The following is a 20,196-nucleotide window of genomic DNA, read 5'->3' on the forward strand; positions in this document are numbered from 1 at the left end:
TGAGGTGACAACACCATCTAATTGCACGTAATGAAGTGTTTCCTTCTACGGTTTGATGGGATTAGAAAACTTGGGCTCTTCCAGGAGCAGCTCTGAAGCTCAACACCACTAGGTGAGAGACAGACGTGTATGTTAAATTCCGATAAGAGTTCCGTTTTTCATAATGTAATTTATTGTAACCTTTGTATTGGGTTAGTCCAGAGCTCCGTCAGACCCCAACACGTGTTTAACTTTCTGTTTGTGTCCTCCTCTCTAACGCATTCTGTTTTGCGCCACACTTTTACGCATCCGATACAAAGTCAACGGTGCCGCGTCGCGCTGCGGAATAAAACGCATCCGGTGGTGCCGCGCGCGTCACTACGCGGCGGCGCGCTGTACTGCAGACAGCTGCTGCCGTCCGGGGATCGTCTCACTCAGACCCATCTCGGAAGCGAGAGAGGAAGCTTAGGACGCTAGGTGGTCCGGTCTTCAAGTACTAGAGAAGCCGTCGAAGAAATGATGAGAGGATAGTGGATTTGGATTCTGCTCCTACAGCGCAGAGGAAAAGTGGACCCTGAAAGGTACCGTACATATCTTGTCTCTGCCTGCAGACCCGCAGCGTGTCAGCGCTGTGATGCCGTTTAGAGCGTATATTTGTTATCCCAGCCGCGTCCTCGTTTGTGTTCTTCACTTAAGCCGCACTGTAACTCAACCAAGGACTTTCTCTTAGTGATGAGGGCCGGTGTCTAGTTGTATAGTCACAGTGATAAGCATGAAGAACATTCCCAGTGTTTTGAAGAGCCAACCTTGTGACAGGACGTTTCTCAGAAAACCATGTACGAGTGAAAACGGTGTACTCATGATCGATGGAGATAGTCTTTCCATGTCGTGCAGTGTGCATAAGTGTGTTTGTAACCTGTGTCGGGGAGTGTGTTTCCTAAATGGGACGTTTTGCATATATGCATTTAATTCAGATGAGTAAGTAGAAATTAAAAAGCCAGTGGACACACACACACACACACACACACACACACACACACACACACACACACACACACACACACACACACACACACACACACACACACACACACAAACTGTATATCCACTGTACAGATATTGAAATGTAGGCCAGCACCAGCAACTGGTCAGCAAATAATTTCATGCCATGCTGGTCTCCCTGCTTGGTGCTAATTGGCCGTCTTCCATTGGCTCTCTTGTTATCCCTGCAGGGGGAGGGGGGCGTGGGGGTCTCCGGTTGTGTCTGGCTCCACAGACTGAGGGAAAACAGTGATTTCTGACAGGATCCAGCTTTAATCAGCCACTGGTCGTGGTCCATTGTTCTACAGCTGTGCTTGCTTTTCCTCAAAATGAACATCAATTGTATTTGTGTGTCCCTCTATTCAAGCGGCCGTCTCAAAGGGCTGAGCAGGACACATTATACGTTTGCATTTACATTTAGGGGATTTTGCCGACGCTTTTATCCAAAGCGAATTACAACCATTCATGCACAAATTCACACGCCAACGGCAGAGTCAACCACGCAGGGCGACAGCCAGCTCGTTGGGAGCAGTTGAGGTGTCTTTCTCAGGGACACCTCGACACTCCTTTAAGGCAACCTGCCGCTAGACCCATGAAGAGAAGGGAAAAACGTGTGTGTTTGTATGGGAGAAAGTCTACCACCAGCCAGGTAGTCGTTGCATGCTCTTACAGCTTAACCAGAGCCGGTGCTAAAATTAGAACTGCATGCGCCCCATCTCGTACCAGTGAAATGAAATGGGGTATCAGTATCGGAGAAGCTCTCTGATACAGAATCTGATATGGTCAGGTCAAACATGCCGTATTTTTGCCAAAGAAGCATAGTAAAGGTCTTCTAAAGGGGAGCATGGTAAAGGTCTTCTAAAGGAGAGTATAGGAGCAGGGTAAAGGTCTTCTTCAGGGGAGTGTAGGTCAGGAGCATGGTATCACCCGTGTGTTAACACTAACTCAGTATGACTCAAACCCACCAGTGGCCATCTACACTGTGAAGGTGTTTGCTTGGATCTGGAAATATGGAGCCCAGCCAGAGGCCTCAGAACCAGGCTGTGAGGAGCTGGTGCATGTATGAGCATGGAGAAACGTGTGCCCCTCGTCGTTATAATTAGCTAGAATCTCTAGTCTGAGAGGCATGAGTTCTACGTTTTGGTAATCGCTTTATCACTTCCTTAAAAAGCTCTTGTAGGAAGTGATAAAGGCGTGGGACAGAGCTGTGTGTTCATTCATGCCACAGTCTGTGACCTGTCACGCCTGTAGTCTAGCATTTCCTTCTTCATTTACTTCATTTACACTTATCCCGCCAAAAATGTATTCACTTCGCATCCCAAAATATTCATAGCAAGTAGGCTTCGAAGGCCTGTACAAGTTAGCTTTGTCTTCATCCAACTTCTGCAAAAGATATTTTTTTGTAACTTCGTGCCCACAAAAAGTACAGAATATAGCGTCTGTCTGGAAAGACGTGCCTTGAGTAAAGATTGATTAGGCACATGCACGTCAGCGTTAAGATTTAAAAATAGCCAACCAAAATGCCGCCTCGGTTTGGCTTAGTTTTAGTTGCATTATGTTTTTTGAAAAGCATAAATGGTCTTTTGTCCGCCTGAAAGACTTCCCTGCGATGGGTGTCACAAAGCAGCAAATAGTGAGGCCATGCAAAACTGAAAGACGGCAAAGTCTTTGACCTATTGTGCAGCCATCACACATATTTATAGCATTCACTTAAAGAGGTACCAACCAAAACAAACCGAATTTTAAAACTGTTAATGGCAAGATTTAGAGCTCGCCGTTATCATTATCAATTGATAATGTCTCCAAGGGCAGGCAGTCGGAACAAGAGGACATGTGCTATTGTTTTGTCACACACACACACACACACACACTCACACTCATACCGTACTTGGCGGATCATGTTTTTGTGGTAAAGGTAGCAGTTTCTGCGTACATGGAAAACTCGCCTTTCCTCTTTTCGAACGGAATGCTTCCATTCACACCACACTGGCGTTGCCATTATAGTCATCCTTTTGTTATTTCCATTTTGCTACGAGCTTCCATTCACAAATCACCACTATGCGTTACATTCCCCTATGCTGTTACTACATGTGTGACCGGGGCTCTGGATGCTTGGCTTAGGGTGCCTTGGTTGAAGTCCCAACCGAAGTGCAGCTCAGTGGGACTGCTGCAGCTATTGTGGGGATATGTTTGTTTTGTTTTGTTTTCTTAGCAAAAGGCCAGTCGGGCATTAAACTTCCTTGTGGATCAGCCCGGTCTGTTCCCCACGATCTGTCAGTGGAACAGAGGTCAGATCGACTCGACCATTAGCTGTAGTGGCAGGCCGTAGCTCACTGGTGTAATGGACTAATGGCATGCTTGTGGTTTCTGGTTTTTCTGCATTAGGCTGGATGTTAGCGGCTTGTTAGTGGATCTTACCCCGAACGACATTGCCAAGTGTGTCAAAGTCGAATGAGTCACAGCGAATCATTTTACCCCCCTCTCCCTCCATCTTGTCTGCACACTGTGTTTTGTAGCAAACAGGATTTGAGCGTGTTGGTTTTGGACAGACAAACGACTATTTCAACAATCCCTAGAATACCTTTGAAGTGTTACAGAACATGGTTGTTGTCCCTTCTCTTTTGAAAGATCCCAGGCTATAGTGGAGTGCGAGGGGGGGGGGGGGCCTTCCTATTTTGTATCCCAATATTAAAGCTTATTAAAGGCAAATGTTGAGACCCCAGCCAGAGTAAGGTCAATTTTTTTAGTATCCAACCGATAAAATCCCACCCCTCTCTTTAGGCTAACCACCAAAGCATGTGACTAGTTCACTAGCTTCAACTTTCTGTTTTTGTCCTCCTCCTTAACGCATTCCGTTTTGCGCCACACTTTTACGTAAACAAAACAAAGTCAATGGTGACGCGTCGCGCTGCGGAAAAAAACGCATCCGGTGGTGACGCAAACGTTGCCCGAGTTGCCTAAGCTATAGTGTTAAACTATAGAATGTAGAATATACCTTATTCTACATTCTATGCCCTTTCACTCACTGTCCCAAAAGGTTGGGACACACACACACACACACACACACACACACACACACACACACACACACACACACACACACACACACACACACACACACACACACACACACACACACACACACACACACACACACACACACACACACACACAGTGGCTGCAGTCGCCAGTGTCTGCAGCATTGTGTTTTCTTTGTTATGTTTAGACATGTTTTTCCTTCTTTAAAGGTAGCGAGGCGGGCAGTGGGAACGTGGATGTTGGGTTCTCAGGCTGGGTCAGATGGGAGGAAGAGGGCCGGTGGGAGGGGGTCTCCCAGAAGGCATGACCTCCTCTACTTGTCTCCATCTTGTTATTTCCTATTTTTAAAGTCGGTGGAGAGGAGTCGATGGGACACAGAACACAGTGGCACAGTCGCCAGCGCTGGAAAATGATACGGGAGCGTGGAAGCCCTTAGGGACAGAGCTATTCTCAGTCCCTCTGTTTTCCATGTGTTCTGCTTTAGCGTGGCTCCTCTCCCGTGTGGCCGTTTCCCACTACTCAACACAGACTTTTACATTGAGGGCATTTAGCAGACGCTTTTATGCCAAGCGACTCACAATAAGTACATTTGTCAGCAGAAGGAGAAACAACAATATACCGCTGTCGGTACAGTAAGGATGCTCAAAGAACAGAGTGCCAAGCACTAACAATCACTAGGTTAACCCATTCCCCTTATAAAACAAAGATAGCTTGGGTTAGACGCTACACAATGCTAAGTACTATTTTTAAGTGTAAGGACGTACAACATACAATTAGTGTGTAGGAGGGGTGGGGGTAAGGGCGGAGGCTACGCAGCGTCTAGGTGAACATACTACACTACAGATAAGAGGAATACAAGGAAAGGCAGGACCAGGACCGAAATCTGACTCATGAGACTTCTTCACAACACTTTATAAACCCTGTCAAAGCCGACGGGTCATTATTGTTGTTGGATTGAGGACGTCACGTTGGGCTCTGGTTCCTTCTGTTGGCAGAAGGAATTGAACAATTAATCTGGATATCAATAGTTGCATTAATGGACTGTGAAATAATGGTTTCTGGCAGATGCGCTTGCTTGCTTCCTGGGCCCAATCCCAAAGTGAGCCCTGAGGACTAATGACTAAGGACTCAAGGACTTAATTGATCTCAGATGCTAAGTGAGTAAGTGTGTGAGAGCACATGGCCTCAGATAGGTATATATTGGGACAGCATTTCACAAGAGCACATGTTACCTTGACAACTTTTAATGACAAAGATGTTGCTGGCAATTTCCGGTTTGGGAATTCTCATTTTGACGCTTTTTTGTTTATTTGTAAATGGAATGAAAACGATCGGCTATAGCAATTTAATGATAATTCGAAAATATTTTTTTACTTTTGAATACTTCAGTATAAAGGATGTGTTGCAAAATGTAGGTGATTATTGGCCTACATATACTAATCATAATTCAGAAAGGGCTACATTTGGCTGAATTATAAAAGGTAGTAGTATATGAAGAGTCGTTTGGGAGCCAAAAGAACACATTTGAGCCCGTACTTAACCAGTGGGGCAACCCGTCTCTTCCTATACGGCCCCATCCTGGTTCCATGCTTTTCTGTTTAAAGAATGGGATGACTGTCGCACATCTCCGACCGGCCTTCCTGGATTTCCTGCCCCCTTGATTTGTTTCCCCCGACCATGGCTTTGTTTCACTTCACAGGATGGTACATGAGGTTAGGAACAAAGTTTGGTCCGACGTAGAACTGAACTGAGGTCTGCAGGGTTTGTATCTGTTCTGAATGTGGAACTGAGCCGTAGACAGAAGCTGCTCTACACTCCACATACGTGTGGCTGTGTTATCTGTGGTCCTTTTTAGATCGCTGGTGATGAACTCCAGATCTAGTTTTGACAGCCCTAACCTGCTCTCCTATCTCGTCGACTATTGCCTACACAATATCTGAAGTCAACCTCCCTTCCATGGCCATGTCTGACCGCTTTATTTGAATTTTTCACATTTGTCTTCTTCGGTCCTCTTTATCTCTGTCTGTAACCCTCTGTCTCATTCTCTTCTATTTGGAGTTCCATTTGACTTTTCCACCGTTTCAAGACATTTAAACCGAGGGCCGGCTGCTATTTTCGTCCTTCTCTATTATTTGCATGATTTTGATTGGATGGTCTTTCCCCCTCAGTACATCCTTGCTCTTAACAGTCAAACCTCTAAAGATATCAAATCATTCTAGAGACTCCATTCAAAGGAATTCAGATCAGATTAAGATGCATAGGAATGCGATGTATGTCTTGGGATGGAATGTGGTGGATGCAGACGGCAGACTGCAGAGCTGATCATCACACTTCACATGCCGATGTGTTAGGGAGACCAATGGGTGTTTTCACACTTCGTTTCAAGCTTATGAAGCTGGTTTGCAGTAAGCATATTCTTCGCAGCATTTCTATATTAAGGTTGAAACTGAAACATGATCTTCAATCAGCCGATTGTTGGTGGAAGAAAGAAAGGTTTTATATTTGTCTTAAATACGTGGCCATGGGTAACCATTTCATCCTTAAAATGCATGTTAAGTCAAGATCATACCATAACCTTCAGTTTATCTGTTGCCTCTTCCTGCCCACTTTCATTATCAATCTACCCAAATCCCGTGTTTAAATCAGTTTCTTGGATTAGGATTAACTAAAGTCTGAAGGAGTGGAAATCAGGGCACATGGGTGGGAAAGTCAAAAGTCTGATATTCTTCACGCATTACAGTGAACTACAAAGGCATAGCTGCAGATTTGTCTTTTTTAATACAATTACTGGATAATAGTTCTTAATTGAAGGTTGTTAATGTGTTGCCTGCAGCCATGGTTGTACTTTTCATTATTGGTTAAGGTTGGCTTGAGAATAGGAAATTATGTGTTGCGTCCTGCAAGCAGCTGAACTGAGACAAGCTGTGAATCAAAGCGGCTTCAAATTGTCGTACTTCACTCACATCTCTACTAAAGGGATGGCTTCGTCTGCTTAATGGCGTTTGGAAAATCTTGATATGGGAGGGATTTCCAAACATGTTTTTGTGCACAGGGATACAGATGTGACTCTTTGCTCCTGCTCTCTCCTCGAGAGGCGTGAATGTATGTTAATGAACTCCTACATACTAGGTTCGAATTTTACAACACAACTTTAAAATCAAAGAATAACGTCATCATTCCTATCTGTGGATATTACATTAATCACAGTTAAAATGAATATGTTTTGACTTTCCGCAGCCGCTTTGGAAGCGGCTTCTAATCCTAACGTCTACGTTTCGTAACCACAACACAGCGCCATGTGCTCGTCCCTCTCTGTATGGCTCAGTCGTCGTCTGGATCAGCGCTTTTACAGCGTTGGACACCGACCAGTTTCCACTCGCCTTGTTCTCTCAGGTGGGATGTATTTTAGGAGACGGGTGCCTCTGCCCACTCGGCCCGGGACGTTAATACAGTTGTCTTCCTCCTCCTCCTCCTCCTCTTCCTCCACCCTGTTTTTGCAGCTTTAACCACGTGCCTCACTGTCTGCGTGGACCCCACATTAAACACATTAAACCAGCCATCCAAGGCTTCTCTGAATAGACATGGCGGGGGAACCTCCGTGAAGGCAGGGGACTGGTTCTGCTGCTGACTCGCGTACAATGGGCGGCATGTGGCTCAGGAGGAGGGGGGGGTTGGCTGGTAACCGGAAGGTTGAAGTTCGATCCCCGGCTCCTACGAGCCGAGTCTCGAGGTGTCCCTGAACAAGACCCCCCCCCCCCCCCACCCTGACTGCTCCCAACGAGCTGGCTGTCGCCGTGCGTGGCTGACTCCGCCGTCGGGGTGTGAATGTGTGCATGAATGGATGTATGTTAGGCAATATCATAAAGTGCTTTGAGTGGCAACTGGTTAGAAAAGCGCTGTCTAAATGCAGTCTATTAACCACAAGACGGTTGTAAGGAGCGCTGTGTTCATGAGCCGACCGCTATGTTTTTCCTACTTCACTGAACATGCTTAGTCTGAGGCCGCTCAGCCTTTGACACCAGCGCTCTGACTCATTGTTTGGGAGGAAGTGGGGAGCTCCTGAGACCAACCGAGCTTCCCGCTCAGGATGGGGCTACCCGTAGTTTGACCTGGCAGACCGGGGAGTCCAAACGAGCTCCCCCGTCGCAGCGCGCTACCATGTTTATAAAGAGTTTCTTTTATTTGTCTTTGCACAAGATAGTACAAGATACACAAAATTTGATCTCTGCACTTAACTATCACTAGCAGCACTAGAGCTTTTAACCATCGCTAGTAGCACTGGGAGCAGTGGGCAGCCACAGTGCAGTGCCTGGGGACCAACTCCAGGGCTACTGCCTAGGTCAAGGGCAACGGCAGGAGTATTTACCCAACACAGATTTATTTTGGTGTAGGAGGAAACTGCAGCACCCGGAGGAAACTGGGGTGAAGTTGAACACTGGGAGAACATACAAGCTCCACACAAAACCACTGGTTTTGCTGTACTAAAACATTGCCGATCATGATGTCAAATATTATGTGCATTTTCTGCTGTAGGATCAGTAGCTAGGTGGCACTAGGTGACTGGTGCCACTCGGTTCACCACAGGAAGCGGTGGACTGGGTTCTTCAGAGCGAGGCCGTGTCGACCTTTTCAGCCTCAGCACGCAGCACAGTGATTAAAAATGTCTCTCAGACTCTAATCCTGGAGCTAAATGAGGCAAAGTGTCTCACTCATACAAAGAAAGTCCTTGAAGTCGGGCCCGCTTGTCTGGACGGATCCCTCTGAGACCGTCGACGGCTCTGAGTCTGGGGTTGAGCAAAGTCATCTAGATTCTAGATTAATAATTCTATCAATCTTGATCCCAGCTGGATCCTAGAAAGATTTATAGAATCATTCATCTAGCGTCTAGAATATGGATGAATGATTCTATCAATCTTGATCTAGCTAGATTCTCTAAAGATTAATAATCATTTGTCTAAAATCTAGATGAATGATTCTATAAATCCTGATCCTATCTAGATTCTAGAAAGATGTATACAATCATTCAGCTAGAAACTAGATGAAAGATTCTAGAAAGACTTATCAATCAATCATCTAGAATTTAGATGAATGATCCCAGGAATCTTGATCTGACCTAGATTCTAAAAAGATTACTGACATGTTTTTTCTAGATTGTTTCCTTTATTCAAACTTTTTTCCCATCCTTGAAGGCCATTTCATCTGAAAACCCCCCAAAAAAAACACATAGTGTGTACGCCACAGGCAACGCAGCTCCGTGGTGAAAGACACAGGCATTCAGATCATTCTGCTGAGGCGGCCGACTGTTACCCAAAATAGTGTGAGCAGAAAACAACAGAGAAAGGGGAAGTCGAGGGGAGTCAAAGGGCAGAGGAAAACAGCCGAGTGGACTGCGCTTGTTCCCAGTCGGTCTCAGAGACCACCTGTCAGAGAGGAGACGCTCCAGCTGCTCTTTGGAGTGACCGGACACAACTGCTCCCTGGAAATGATGACCTTACTTTACTTTGTTAAAGAAGGGCCGTGTGCGTTTCTCCCCAATGCTCGGTTATCTTCACCGGGCAAATGTTGCAGTCTACAGTGCAGTTTGTATCGTCGTACCCTGTATGTGCTTGTAGGTCAGGATACACAGAGAAGGGGTTTTATTTTATATATCATTGTTACACTTTCTACCCATGCAGATAAAAGGCTTAAAATAACCAGCTGAACCTCTGAAAGTGTGTCGGCTTGCGGTGACTACCAGGTCAGGACAGACCCTTCCAGGCCGGTATCGCCACACACCTGTTGGTCAGGAATGGCAGCAATGCCTGGGCGGTGCATTTGGGGCATGAACGGCCACACGTGTGGACAAATGTTAATGAAAGCACCCTTTGTTGTGGTCCTATGTGAGGTCACCCCCACCCCCCCCCCCTCCCCATAGTACTGCTACATCAGTGGGGCACTCACTCACTCACAGAGGACCCAGTCTAGGAGACCATTGGCCTAATTACCTCCAACTGTAAGACCCTGGTTTGAATCTTTAACAGGTCAGAACTTTCCCCCGTACTATGTTTGGGATCATGATTGGTGTGGGTTATAACAAAGACCGTGTGTGTGTGTGTGTGTGTGTGTGTGTGTGTGTGTGTGTGTGTGTGTGTGTGTGTGTGTGTGTGTGTGTGTGTGTGTGTGTGTGTGTGTGTGTGTGTGTGTGTGTGTGTGTGTGTGTGTGGGCTTCTTTCTCAGGGGGACTGTGGACACTGGGCTTGGAACCCAGAACCTGTCAGCTGACAGTCAAACACCCCAACCACTAGATACATATCAGTTATGCTGTAATTTCACACCCAAGTAGTGGGCATGCCACAAGTCTATTGGTTGAGGGCCAGACATAGCATACTGTTTGACATTGATATTTATCATATCAGACCATAGGCTAGAGTCTAGCATCATTGGTTTGAAAACCGTTAAGAAGCCTTAGGTTTCAAGTCATGGGTGAGGACATTGCCTGAGATCTTTGGCGACAAGCAGTGGAAACTATCCATATTTGGTACAATAAGACCTTAAAATATGTAATTTGCAGACGCACTAGCCACTGAGATCCTAAGTGAACAAAGAAAACTGTATTTGCTTTGTTTGGGAGACGGAAATCCCAATTTGCCCGTTTTCGTTGATGAGGAACGGTAGACGGGTCTTTTTGCATCCTACCACAGTGCGCCACCTATAGGCCATGAGTTGACCTACACGTTAATCACTTGGCCAGAGCTTCTCAAACAGGCGGTCATGGCTGCCGCTTGAGCAGAAGAGTGTTTTGAGGTGCTTATCTGACAAATAGGAAGGAGGGGGTGGGCAATGAGGCATGGCAAGCTCTCTGCTCTGAAACTTCTGCTGTGGCAATAGGTTGAGTGAGCATGTTCTCTGTGGCTGACTAGACCGCCGGACTGGAGGGGTGTGGGTGTGTGACGGGGCCTTCTGAAGAGGAAGGAGGGGGCGGGGGGAGGGTCGCCGATGACTGCCTTTTCCTGTGGGATTTTTTTCTGGTTATGATGTCATGCTAGGCGACACACACGCAAGAAGCAGCTGCGTATGTAAACAGTTGCTGAGAGACTCGTGTACACACGTATCCACATATGATTGACTGATTAAGTGAGTGTCCCGAGTGTGAACTGTGCACATCAGCACTTTGACTTGAAGTATGTTTGTATCTACACACTCCCCTCACGCTGAAAACCTGGTGTACAGTTTATTACCAAGAGTGGGTTTTGTTAGTTTGGCTCTTTCGTGTAATTTCGCTCTCGCTTGCCTCTCTGAGGATGTGAAGGACAGTTTGCTAGAGTAAAGAAACATTTACATTACCCAAACTCAAACTAAACAATCTTGTGGCTGCCATCGACCTATCTACCTTCATTTCGTGGAACTCATGACTTCTGCATCAAGGAATTATTCCAAAGCCAATCTAGCTTTTATCTGCCATTGAGTCCTACCACAAAGATTGACATAGTAGGAGGTTTGACCAGTCTTGATGAGGGTTAAATGTAGCTTTTTATAGTATTGTGAGTCTGTTGGTTTTCCTTTTTCTTTTGCTTAATAATTATGAGTGTAACTTTTGAGAGCGACATGTGGCTCAGGATTTAGAGCGGGTTGGTTGGTATCCGGGAGGATACTAGTTAGATCCCCAACTTCTCCATGCTGTGTGTCGAGGTGTCCCTGAGCGAGACGCCTCACCCCAACTGCTCTTGACGAGTTGGCTGTCGCCCTGCATGGCTGACGCCGCCGTCGGTGTGTGAATGTGTGCATGACTGGGTGATTATGAAGTCATCACTATACGTCGTCTTGATCTGATGGTGTGATTGATCCGTGTCATTCCTTTTCCACCAGCGTCTGACATGAAGAAGGACATTGAGACGTTGATAGCAGAGGAACGTGCTGAGATCATCACCAAATATGACAAGGTTTGTTCCTGGAAGGACACCTCATCACCCAGGGTTAGAATATGCTATCTGTTGTCGCAGAAAAAGACGTCTCCAAAGATGTGTTGAATTGATTTGTGGGGTAAAGTCCCTTTTGAGGAGATGGAAGTCTTTGTTTTCACAATGTTTTATACAAGTTCATGGCAGTATAATTATCTGATCCTGGCGCCTAGGCCTAGCGGCAGAAAAGCCTATCCTAATCACCAATATTTCCATTTTCTTTATTTTTTTATAGTGAAATATATATATATAAATAGGATGTTTGTTATTGTGTGTTCAGGGCAGGCAGGAGGACGTGGACCCCTGGGAGGATGCAGACTACAAGGTCTACAAAGTCACCGACCGCTTCGGCTTCATGCAGTAAGTCTGACCTGAGCTCCAGCACCAAGACTCTGAGCAGAGTCTGACCTGAGCTCCAGCACTAAGAATCACAGCAGAGTCTGACCTGAGCTCCAGCACCAAGACTCTGAGCAGAGTCTGACCTGAGCTCCAGCACCAAGACTCCTGGATATAGAAGGATGAATAAAATGAATTCATGAACAGCCCGGAAGCGATAGTACATCATGTAATCATTCAGAGTGATTTTATTACGTTCAGTGGGTGATACCTTAAACATAGCGTAGTATTTCATATGAATCAAACCTGGATCTTATTCTAATGCTGTAAATGTGGTTCTTCTGCCCTCCTTCCCAGTGAGGAGGAACTGCCCAGACCCAGTGCCACGGAGGAGAAGGTACCCACGCTAATTTAATTTCTTTCACTCTATCTGTATCTCACCTCAGTTACCAATCTGTTTATTTGAAGAGCAAGCAAGAATAACTTTTGAATCCTCGTCTCAATTCTAGCAAAACCAACTGGAGGCGGAGCGTGCAGAGAAGTGGGTGAAGATGGGGAAGAAGTGGGACAAGTACAGACACAGCGATAAGGTGTGTGTGATGAATGAACCCTGACGAGAACACGCCGACTCTTACTCCCACACGCTGCAAAACAAACCCTCTGTTTTAGACACTACGGGCTATGCCTGGTCCATTCCGTCTATGATAATAATAAACGATATGCATTTCGAGACGCAGGACCTGAGAATTAATATACAGTTAAAGGAAATCCTTTACACCAGTCTGTCATGGCCCCCTATAAGTGTTAACGGTGTAGTTTTACATGTTCCATTCAGGCCAAATGCATGCAGTACATCCATTTACATTTGACATTCAGGGCATTTAGCAGACGCTTTTAACCAAAGCGACTTACAATAAGAACATTTGTCAGAAGAAAGAGAAATGACAATATATTGCTGTCAGTACAGTAAGGTTGTGTGTGCCAAGCTCTTACAAGCAATAGGTTAACCCATTCCCCCCCGCACATAACAAGGATAGCTAGGATTAGAACAACCTACATTTCTGCATTCTATCAGAGACGTGTGACCTTGATGAAAAATCAATGCCACCGAAAACGCACTCGATGTCTATTTCTTTATTTCTGTTCCCCTCCAGTCGATCTATTTTGTCATGTATGCGACATGCGTGCGTGTGTTGCACACTTAAATCTGTTTTGAGAACGTGTCTGACGGTGCTGCTTGTGTTGGGGTCAGATGGCGAAGCGTGTCTACAAGGGCATCCCTCTGAAGCTCAGGAGCCGCGCCTGGGCTCTGCTGCTGGACCTGGACCGCGTCAAGCAGGAAAACCCCGGGAAGTACAAGGTACGCACCAGCCACAGGCCCTGCTGGTCACCACCGCCCTGCGTGGTTGACTCCGCCGTCGGTGTGTGAATGTGTGCATGAATGAGTGAATATAAGGCCATATTGTAAAGCGCTTTGAGTGGCCACTGGTTAAAAAAGCGCTACATAAATGCAGTCCGTTGACCATTTATTTACTGATAATCCTGAAATTGAAAAACCCTTAATCTGAAAAACGTAATGGAGTTAAAGTCAAGTAGACTTTTTTTATTTGTTTTCTCCCTACCCCCTCGTTTTCCAGAAAATGAAGCTGCAGGCACGGAGCTTCTCCACTGAGATCAAGCAGATTGACCTGGACGTCAACAGAACCTTCCGGAACCACATCATGTTCCGGGAGCGCTTCGGGGTCATGTAAGAGCCAATGCCGTACCGCCTAACCCCCCCCCCCCCCCCCCCCCCCCCCTCTCTAGTGGGCCGGTGGGACCGGCCCACTAGACTGGACGGCACTGGTCCAGCTCACTGAGAGTGTTCCCTGGCCCATTGACTACGGTTTATTTAACGAGCAGAACGCTATTAGGAAATGGCAGAGTGTGTCAGTTCCTATTTAAAATAGAGAGATGCCATGTCTCTGTGAGGTGCATTTTCCCTCCCAGTGGGTTTCATTGGAAGTGGATTAACTGTTTTAGAGGAAGGATAAAACGTAGAGGAAACACCTGTCTGGTCTGAAGGCTGCGTACGTGGAGGTGGCTGTTGGGGAGGAAGGGGGAGAGATGGAGGTAGGGAGGGAGCATTGTGGTGTAGTTGTCATGAGTCGATGACGGATGTCTCTGTCTCAACAAAACGTCATTCTCATGAAAGTTGAGCTGGCCGCGGACGCCTTTATCCGAAGGCTGAGAAGAATCAACGCATGCGGTCAAATATTTGGAGACAAAATGAAGTCTAGTGCTGCACAAACCTTGTGTTTTAAAAAGAAGGGTTATTTTTGGATTGGTGGTAGGGCAAATCAAAGTGCTTTCTGAATCTCCCAACATTTTCTGTATTCCTTAAGTTCCACAAATATAGTACAGCCCAACGAAGTGTGTTCTACGCTACCAATGTTAGACAATCCCACATCAGCATAAGGATACAAGCAGGCTGAGGAGATGTTCGCTAAGGAGGAGGGTCTTCAGGTGTGTGTGTGTGTGTGTGTGTGTGTGTGTGTGTGTGTGTGTGTGTGTGTGTGTGTGTGTGTGTGTGTGTGTGTGTGTGTGTTCTCACTACAAATGTATAGCAAGAGAGGAGTCAGAGCTGGGTGACAAGAGGCCAACAAACAGGAGGAAACACACATTGATACACTGCATCAGAACGCATGCACACAGATACCGTCGAAACAGGAGTTGTTGCCTTTCAAAGGTTTACTCAACTTCCTGTTCAGCAAGCCGCAGCAGCCTCCCCGGAAACAGCCTTCACGCACAGAACGTTTAAGAAGTTCAGCACAACACAGCAACACAGTGTCACTGGCCATAGCAACACTGCCAACAAATAATTACCTTCCTCTTTTAAAGGACAATAATTCTTCAAGAAAATTAATGGTACAGCTTCTAACCAAAGCTTTTACGAAGGCATGTTTATTTGCACTAGCGCTGCACTCGCTATGTTGATGAAATTAACATTATTTTAGTTTTGCATCAAGTCCAAATAGGCTAATCATTTGCTGCCTACAGCTTACACAATATTTGGTCTCATTGGTTTCAGATAATGATAAAAGTAATACGGTAGATTTGATTCGCTGCACGTCGGGCAAAACAAGCTGATTTGATAACCTGTGAAGAACCTAATCATTGAAAATGGGACTTAAACAATCACTCGTTGCAGCCCCTTCGGCCACAAATCCAATTCCAAGGCTCTCTAAGTGAGCGATGGAATTCTGTTTTGCCCGGGACCTTAATTGGTTCTCCAGGTGTGAATCTCATGAATATAAACACACGTAAAGCTGCTCCTTCCTGCTCCCCGTCCCTGAAACGGAGACCTATTTAAGGCCAGCTTCCTGCCTCTGTCTGTGTTTGCAGCACATCTGTGGGCAAGCCTAGAGGGTCAATGGGCTGTGATCAGCATCTGTATGGTGTCCAGTCAATCTACAGCTAAACACTCTGGACACAAACGCAATCACTCTACAGTGGAACACTCTTGACAAAAGCACACACACACACACACACACACACACACACACACACACTATAGAGTAAAACACTTTAGGGACACACACACTCTACAGCTGGACACACAACAGCAAAATACTCTGGGGACACACACACACTACAGCAAAACACTTTGGGGGGACGCACAAACACACACACAAACTCGCACTACAGCAAAACATTCTGGGGACACACACCCCATCCCCTGGGGAGTTCAGATGCTTAACGCCAACTGAAACCGACACTAACAACCCTGATTGTCTGGTCTGTTCGCTTGCTGGATGCTTGTCAGTGCATGCAAATATGCATTTCTATGCGCTCTCACACACATACACACAGCTGTTCAACATACCAGGTTAACATGGTACTTAACTGCTGCACCAGGCTTCTCTCTTTGAGGAGTGATGGTGTGTGAGGATATGAAGCCCTACAGCATTACACCCGCCCTGATCAATACTGGAGGAAGCTCTTCTGTGATGACGGGCTAAACAGTCAGAGTGGGCAGACCAATCGGAGGAAAGGAACAATGTTGTGAAAGCCAGCATTTGTTCAGAGTACACAGGATGTGAACTGGTGGCCATTGTGCATAATCCCATTGTGTAAAAGTTGACACTATAGTGGGAGAATGTGTTTTAACTGACTGGGAAGCCATTGATATAAGGAACAGCTCATATCCCCTGGTGTGGTTGTTTAATGTTTGAAACGGCAGTGGTCGGAAATAGTTTGATTCCGGTTTATAGAAAGTGTGAAATAATGTACTCTTCTTTCTTAATTTTCTCTGCAGGCAGCAGGCCCTGTTTTATGTCCTTGCAGCCTACTCTGTCTACAACACGGTGAGTGGGTGTGAAGGTGTGTGTGTGTGTGTCCCCCCCTTGTGTGCGTCTGTGATACATAATCGTCATCAGTGTTGGTTCCTCCTGGGCTGAATAATGGATTGAGGAGCAGGACACTCTGAGCCCTCCGGTCCCTTCGGTCCCGCCCTGCTGCCCGGGTCAGATGTTTTATTCATGCGTGGTGGAGCCCAGGCACACAGAGGCGTGGGGGCCAGGCACACAGAGGCGTGGGGGCCAGGCACACAGAGGCGTGGGGGCCAGGCACACAGAGGCGTGGGGGCCAGGCCAGGCACAGAGACCGGAGCGTCCAGCCCCGTTGTAACGCTCCATGTCGTGACACGGCCCCCACTGATCACAGATAGACTGGAGCCCAGGTCGCTGATGTCCCCACGCCCTACCGCTCTGTAGTAGCCCTCTGGTCAGCAGGCGGCTTCCTATAGGCTACCCTCAGGTATTAAAGGTACTGTAGTACTAGCAGGTACTACTGTACTACCTACTGTACTATAGAACTACAGGCTACCCTACATGACCATGCCTTTAGTATCTGTAGTACTACAGTGCTGTTTGTTCAATCAGTTTGCAGAATGACTGAGGAACGTGGTTTTGTCGGCTGTGAATTGTGCCATGTGGTTGGTTGTGAACATCAGGCGAAACATCAAACAGGATGTCGAACAAAGTGCACTGGTGAATGCCGGTATGGGGTGTCCCGTTCCACGCTGGGTGCTGCCGTAGAGTCCCTATGCCCTATGGGTGGGGGACGGGGCTGGAGTAGCCATGACATCATCCACCACCACCGCGCTATTGATTTGGTATCGCTGTCGCTAGCGCTTGAATCAAGTCCCCTGCCGACCATCAGGGCTTTAATGTGTAGCAGGCACAGGATCTGATGCTGTAATGTCATCTGTTTTGACACTCATTTCATTTTCAAATGCTACACAAATACTAGCATGGCTCTGGTTCCTAAACAGTCAATTATTATTGATGATAATGGCGAAAGAATTGGCTGTTAACAGCCTTTACTATTAACATTGTATCTCGCCGTGAGTGGTTGATAATTGTGTGAGAATTGTCTGAACGGAATAGATGTAATAGAATTGATGGAGTTAAATGACTGTCATTAGATCTCGGGTCCCTTAAGTGGTCTGATCCCATCAGAGGGGTGTGTGTGTGTGTGTGTGTGTGTGTGTGTGTGTGTGTGTGTGTGTGTGTGTGTGTGTGTGTGTGTGTGTGTGTGTGTGTGTGTGTGTGTGTGTGTGTGTGTGTGTGTGTGTGTGTGTGTGTGTGTGTGATGCCCGTGGGGCGGGGGAAGGAGGAGGCGGTCCGTGTGCGGTTGTACTCCGACCAGCTCTGCTCCTCTCCCGGGCTCCGTGGGTAAGTGGGTCAGCGGGAGGGATGGAGGAGGAGAGCGTGTTTATCCTTTACACTGTAAGGGAAAGAATCTGGAGAATGTTTGGCCTAGCCTCCCTGTAACCTCGTTAATACTATCCCTCTGCTGCCATGTAGGGCTGTTTGGGAGCTCTGCCCGGTAGCACAATAAACAACTGCTTATCGAAACAGATATTAGCCACAAGACGGGCTCATAATAAGTGGGAAAATTATAAAAAACTGCAGTAACCCAAATTCCTCTTAATAAGGGCGTTATTTGGCCCTGATTGATGGATGAATAATAACATTGGGGGGATAAATATCAGGACAGTAAGTTCAGTGGAGGTACTGATGGTACCGCCCCCCTCCTGATTTCAGAGCCCATCAGACATGCATGTGTTGGCCCCTCATGAATAATTGTGTGTGTGGTTGCTCCATGCTAACCTGTCTGCGGCGGTGGTTCCTCCCCCAGGAGGTGAGCTACTGCCAGGGGATGAGCCAGGTGGCCGCCATCCTCCTCATGTTCCTCAACGAGGAGGAGGCCTTCTGGGCCCTCTCTCAGCTGCTCACCAACACCAAGCACGCCATGCACGGTAAGCCTACCGCACCTAGCATGTAGCACGATGTAGCCTGCTGCATGTAGCATGCAGCCTGTAGCAGGCTAAGTCTACCTAATGCAGCATGTATTGCATGTCTCCCTCTCTCACCCTGTCTCTCTCACCCTGTCTCTCTCACCCTATCTCTCGCCCTCTCGCTGTCTCTCGCTCTCTCACCCTCCCTCTCTCTCCCCCTCTCTCTCGCCCTCTCGCTCTCTCTCGACCTCTATCCCCCTCTCTCTCTCGCCCTCTCTCCCTCCCTCCACTGATCGGCGAGTAATGGTTTGCTCAGAGTGAACATGTGTCACTGGGAAATATTTACTCCATTGTATTCCTTGCATGTGAGAAACGCAGGCTAGGACTCCTACCTGTGAATCTGAGGGCTGTTCAAACTGAATCTCGTCCTCCGCAGGGTTCTTCATCCCCGGGTTCCCCAAACTGCAGCGCTTCCAGAGCCACCACGACCTCATCCTGTCCAAGATGCTGCCCAGGCTGAAGAAACACCTGGTGAGCCCCGTTCTACCTTTATATACCAATGATGAGGTCATGACGTGAGGTCATGATGGGAGCACCGTCATAGCTTTAATTACGATGATGAGGTCATGAAGGGAGCATCGTCATAGCTTTAATAACAATGATGATGTCATGTAGATGATATCATGATGAGGCTGCCCAGGCTGATGAAACACCTGCAGAGCAGCCATCATAGTGTCCATAACGGTGATGATGCTGATGATAATGATGAAATGATGATGCGGCCCAGGCGGAAGAAACACCTGGTTATCATCACCATCATGATGATGATGATGATGTAAAACCAATGATTTTATGAGTACATTACCGTCCTGCAGATTCTGCTGGGGTTGACGGAGCATTACGGTCTTATGTTATGTCTGATACCCCTGGCTGAGCCCTCTCCTCCAACCACAGGACAAGGAGCAGATGATGACTGGGATCTACACCACCAAGTGGTTCCTCCAGTGCTTCATCGACAGGGTGAGTTTCTGTTGATTTACCGACAATATATATCGCTGTACAGTATATATATATTTATCTATCGCTCGCTACAGTAAGGATGTTCAGAGAAGTGCCACACACCAACAATTGCTAGGTTAGCCCATTCCCCTCATACAACAAAGATAGCAAGGATAAGTACTATTTTTAAGTGCATGGACGTAAATTGGGGGGGAGGCTATGCAGATTCTAGGTGAACTTTGGGCAAGTGAGTCTTGAGTCTTTTGCGGAAGCTGGTAAGCGACTGGTCAGATGCGAGACTGTATGAAGTGGTCCGGTTCTTGCACAAAGACAATCCGGTTTGATGTGACTGACTCTCTGCTCGCCCAGACCCCGTTCACCCTCACCCTGCGGCTGTGGGACGTCTACATGCTGGAGGGGGAGAAGGTCCTCAGTGCCTTCGCCTACACCGCCCTCAAGCTGCACAAGAGTGAGTAGGGCCCCCCTATTAAACCACCACCACGTCTACTCCACCTTCAGTCAGCTGGCCGTAGGGCCCCCCCATTACACCACCACCACGTCTACTCCACCTTCAGTCAGCTG

At 47.0% G+C, this 20,196-nt stretch overlaps 1 protein-coding gene across 3 annotated transcripts in view; it reads left to right on the forward strand.

Moving 5' to 3' along the window:
• The window catches only part of si:dkeyp-19e1.3 (USP6 N-terminal-like protein), a 25,636-nt gene continuing 5,440 nt past the window's right edge, over positions 1–20,196 (forward strand). The window contains exons 1-12 of one of the 3 annotated variants that reach the window (XM_060061639.1): positions 1–112; positions 11,905–11,978; positions 12,277–12,356; positions 12,690–12,729; positions 12,842–12,922; positions 13,585–13,692; positions 13,970–14,079; positions 16,630–16,678; positions 18,516–18,636; positions 19,052–19,146; positions 19,570–19,635; positions 19,984–20,083. In XM_060061639.1, coding sequence (XP_059917622.1) covers positions 11,913–11,978; positions 12,277–12,356; positions 12,690–12,729; positions 12,842–12,922; positions 13,585–13,692; positions 13,970–14,079; positions 16,630–16,678; positions 18,516–18,636; positions 19,052–19,146; positions 19,570–19,635; positions 19,984–20,083 — 916 coding nt within the window. In that variant the 5' untranslated portion in view covers positions 1–112; positions 11,905–11,912. Of the gene's footprint in view, positions 113–312; positions 561–5,575; positions 10,374–11,904; positions 11,979–12,276; positions 12,357–12,689; positions 12,730–12,841; positions 12,923–13,584; positions 13,693–13,969; positions 14,080–16,629; positions 16,679–18,515; positions 18,637–19,051; positions 19,147–19,569; positions 19,636–19,983; positions 20,084–20,196 lie in introns of those variants that run through there. The other 2 variants (XM_060061636.1, XM_060061637.1) reach the window with 2 other exon arrangements.

Source organism: Gadus macrocephalus, chromosome 9 (assembly GCF_031168955.1).
Source record: "Gadus macrocephalus chromosome 9, ASM3116895v1".
In the NCBI taxonomy this organism is placed as follows: domain Eukaryota; kingdom Metazoa; phylum Chordata; class Actinopteri; order Gadiformes; family Gadidae; genus Gadus; species Gadus macrocephalus.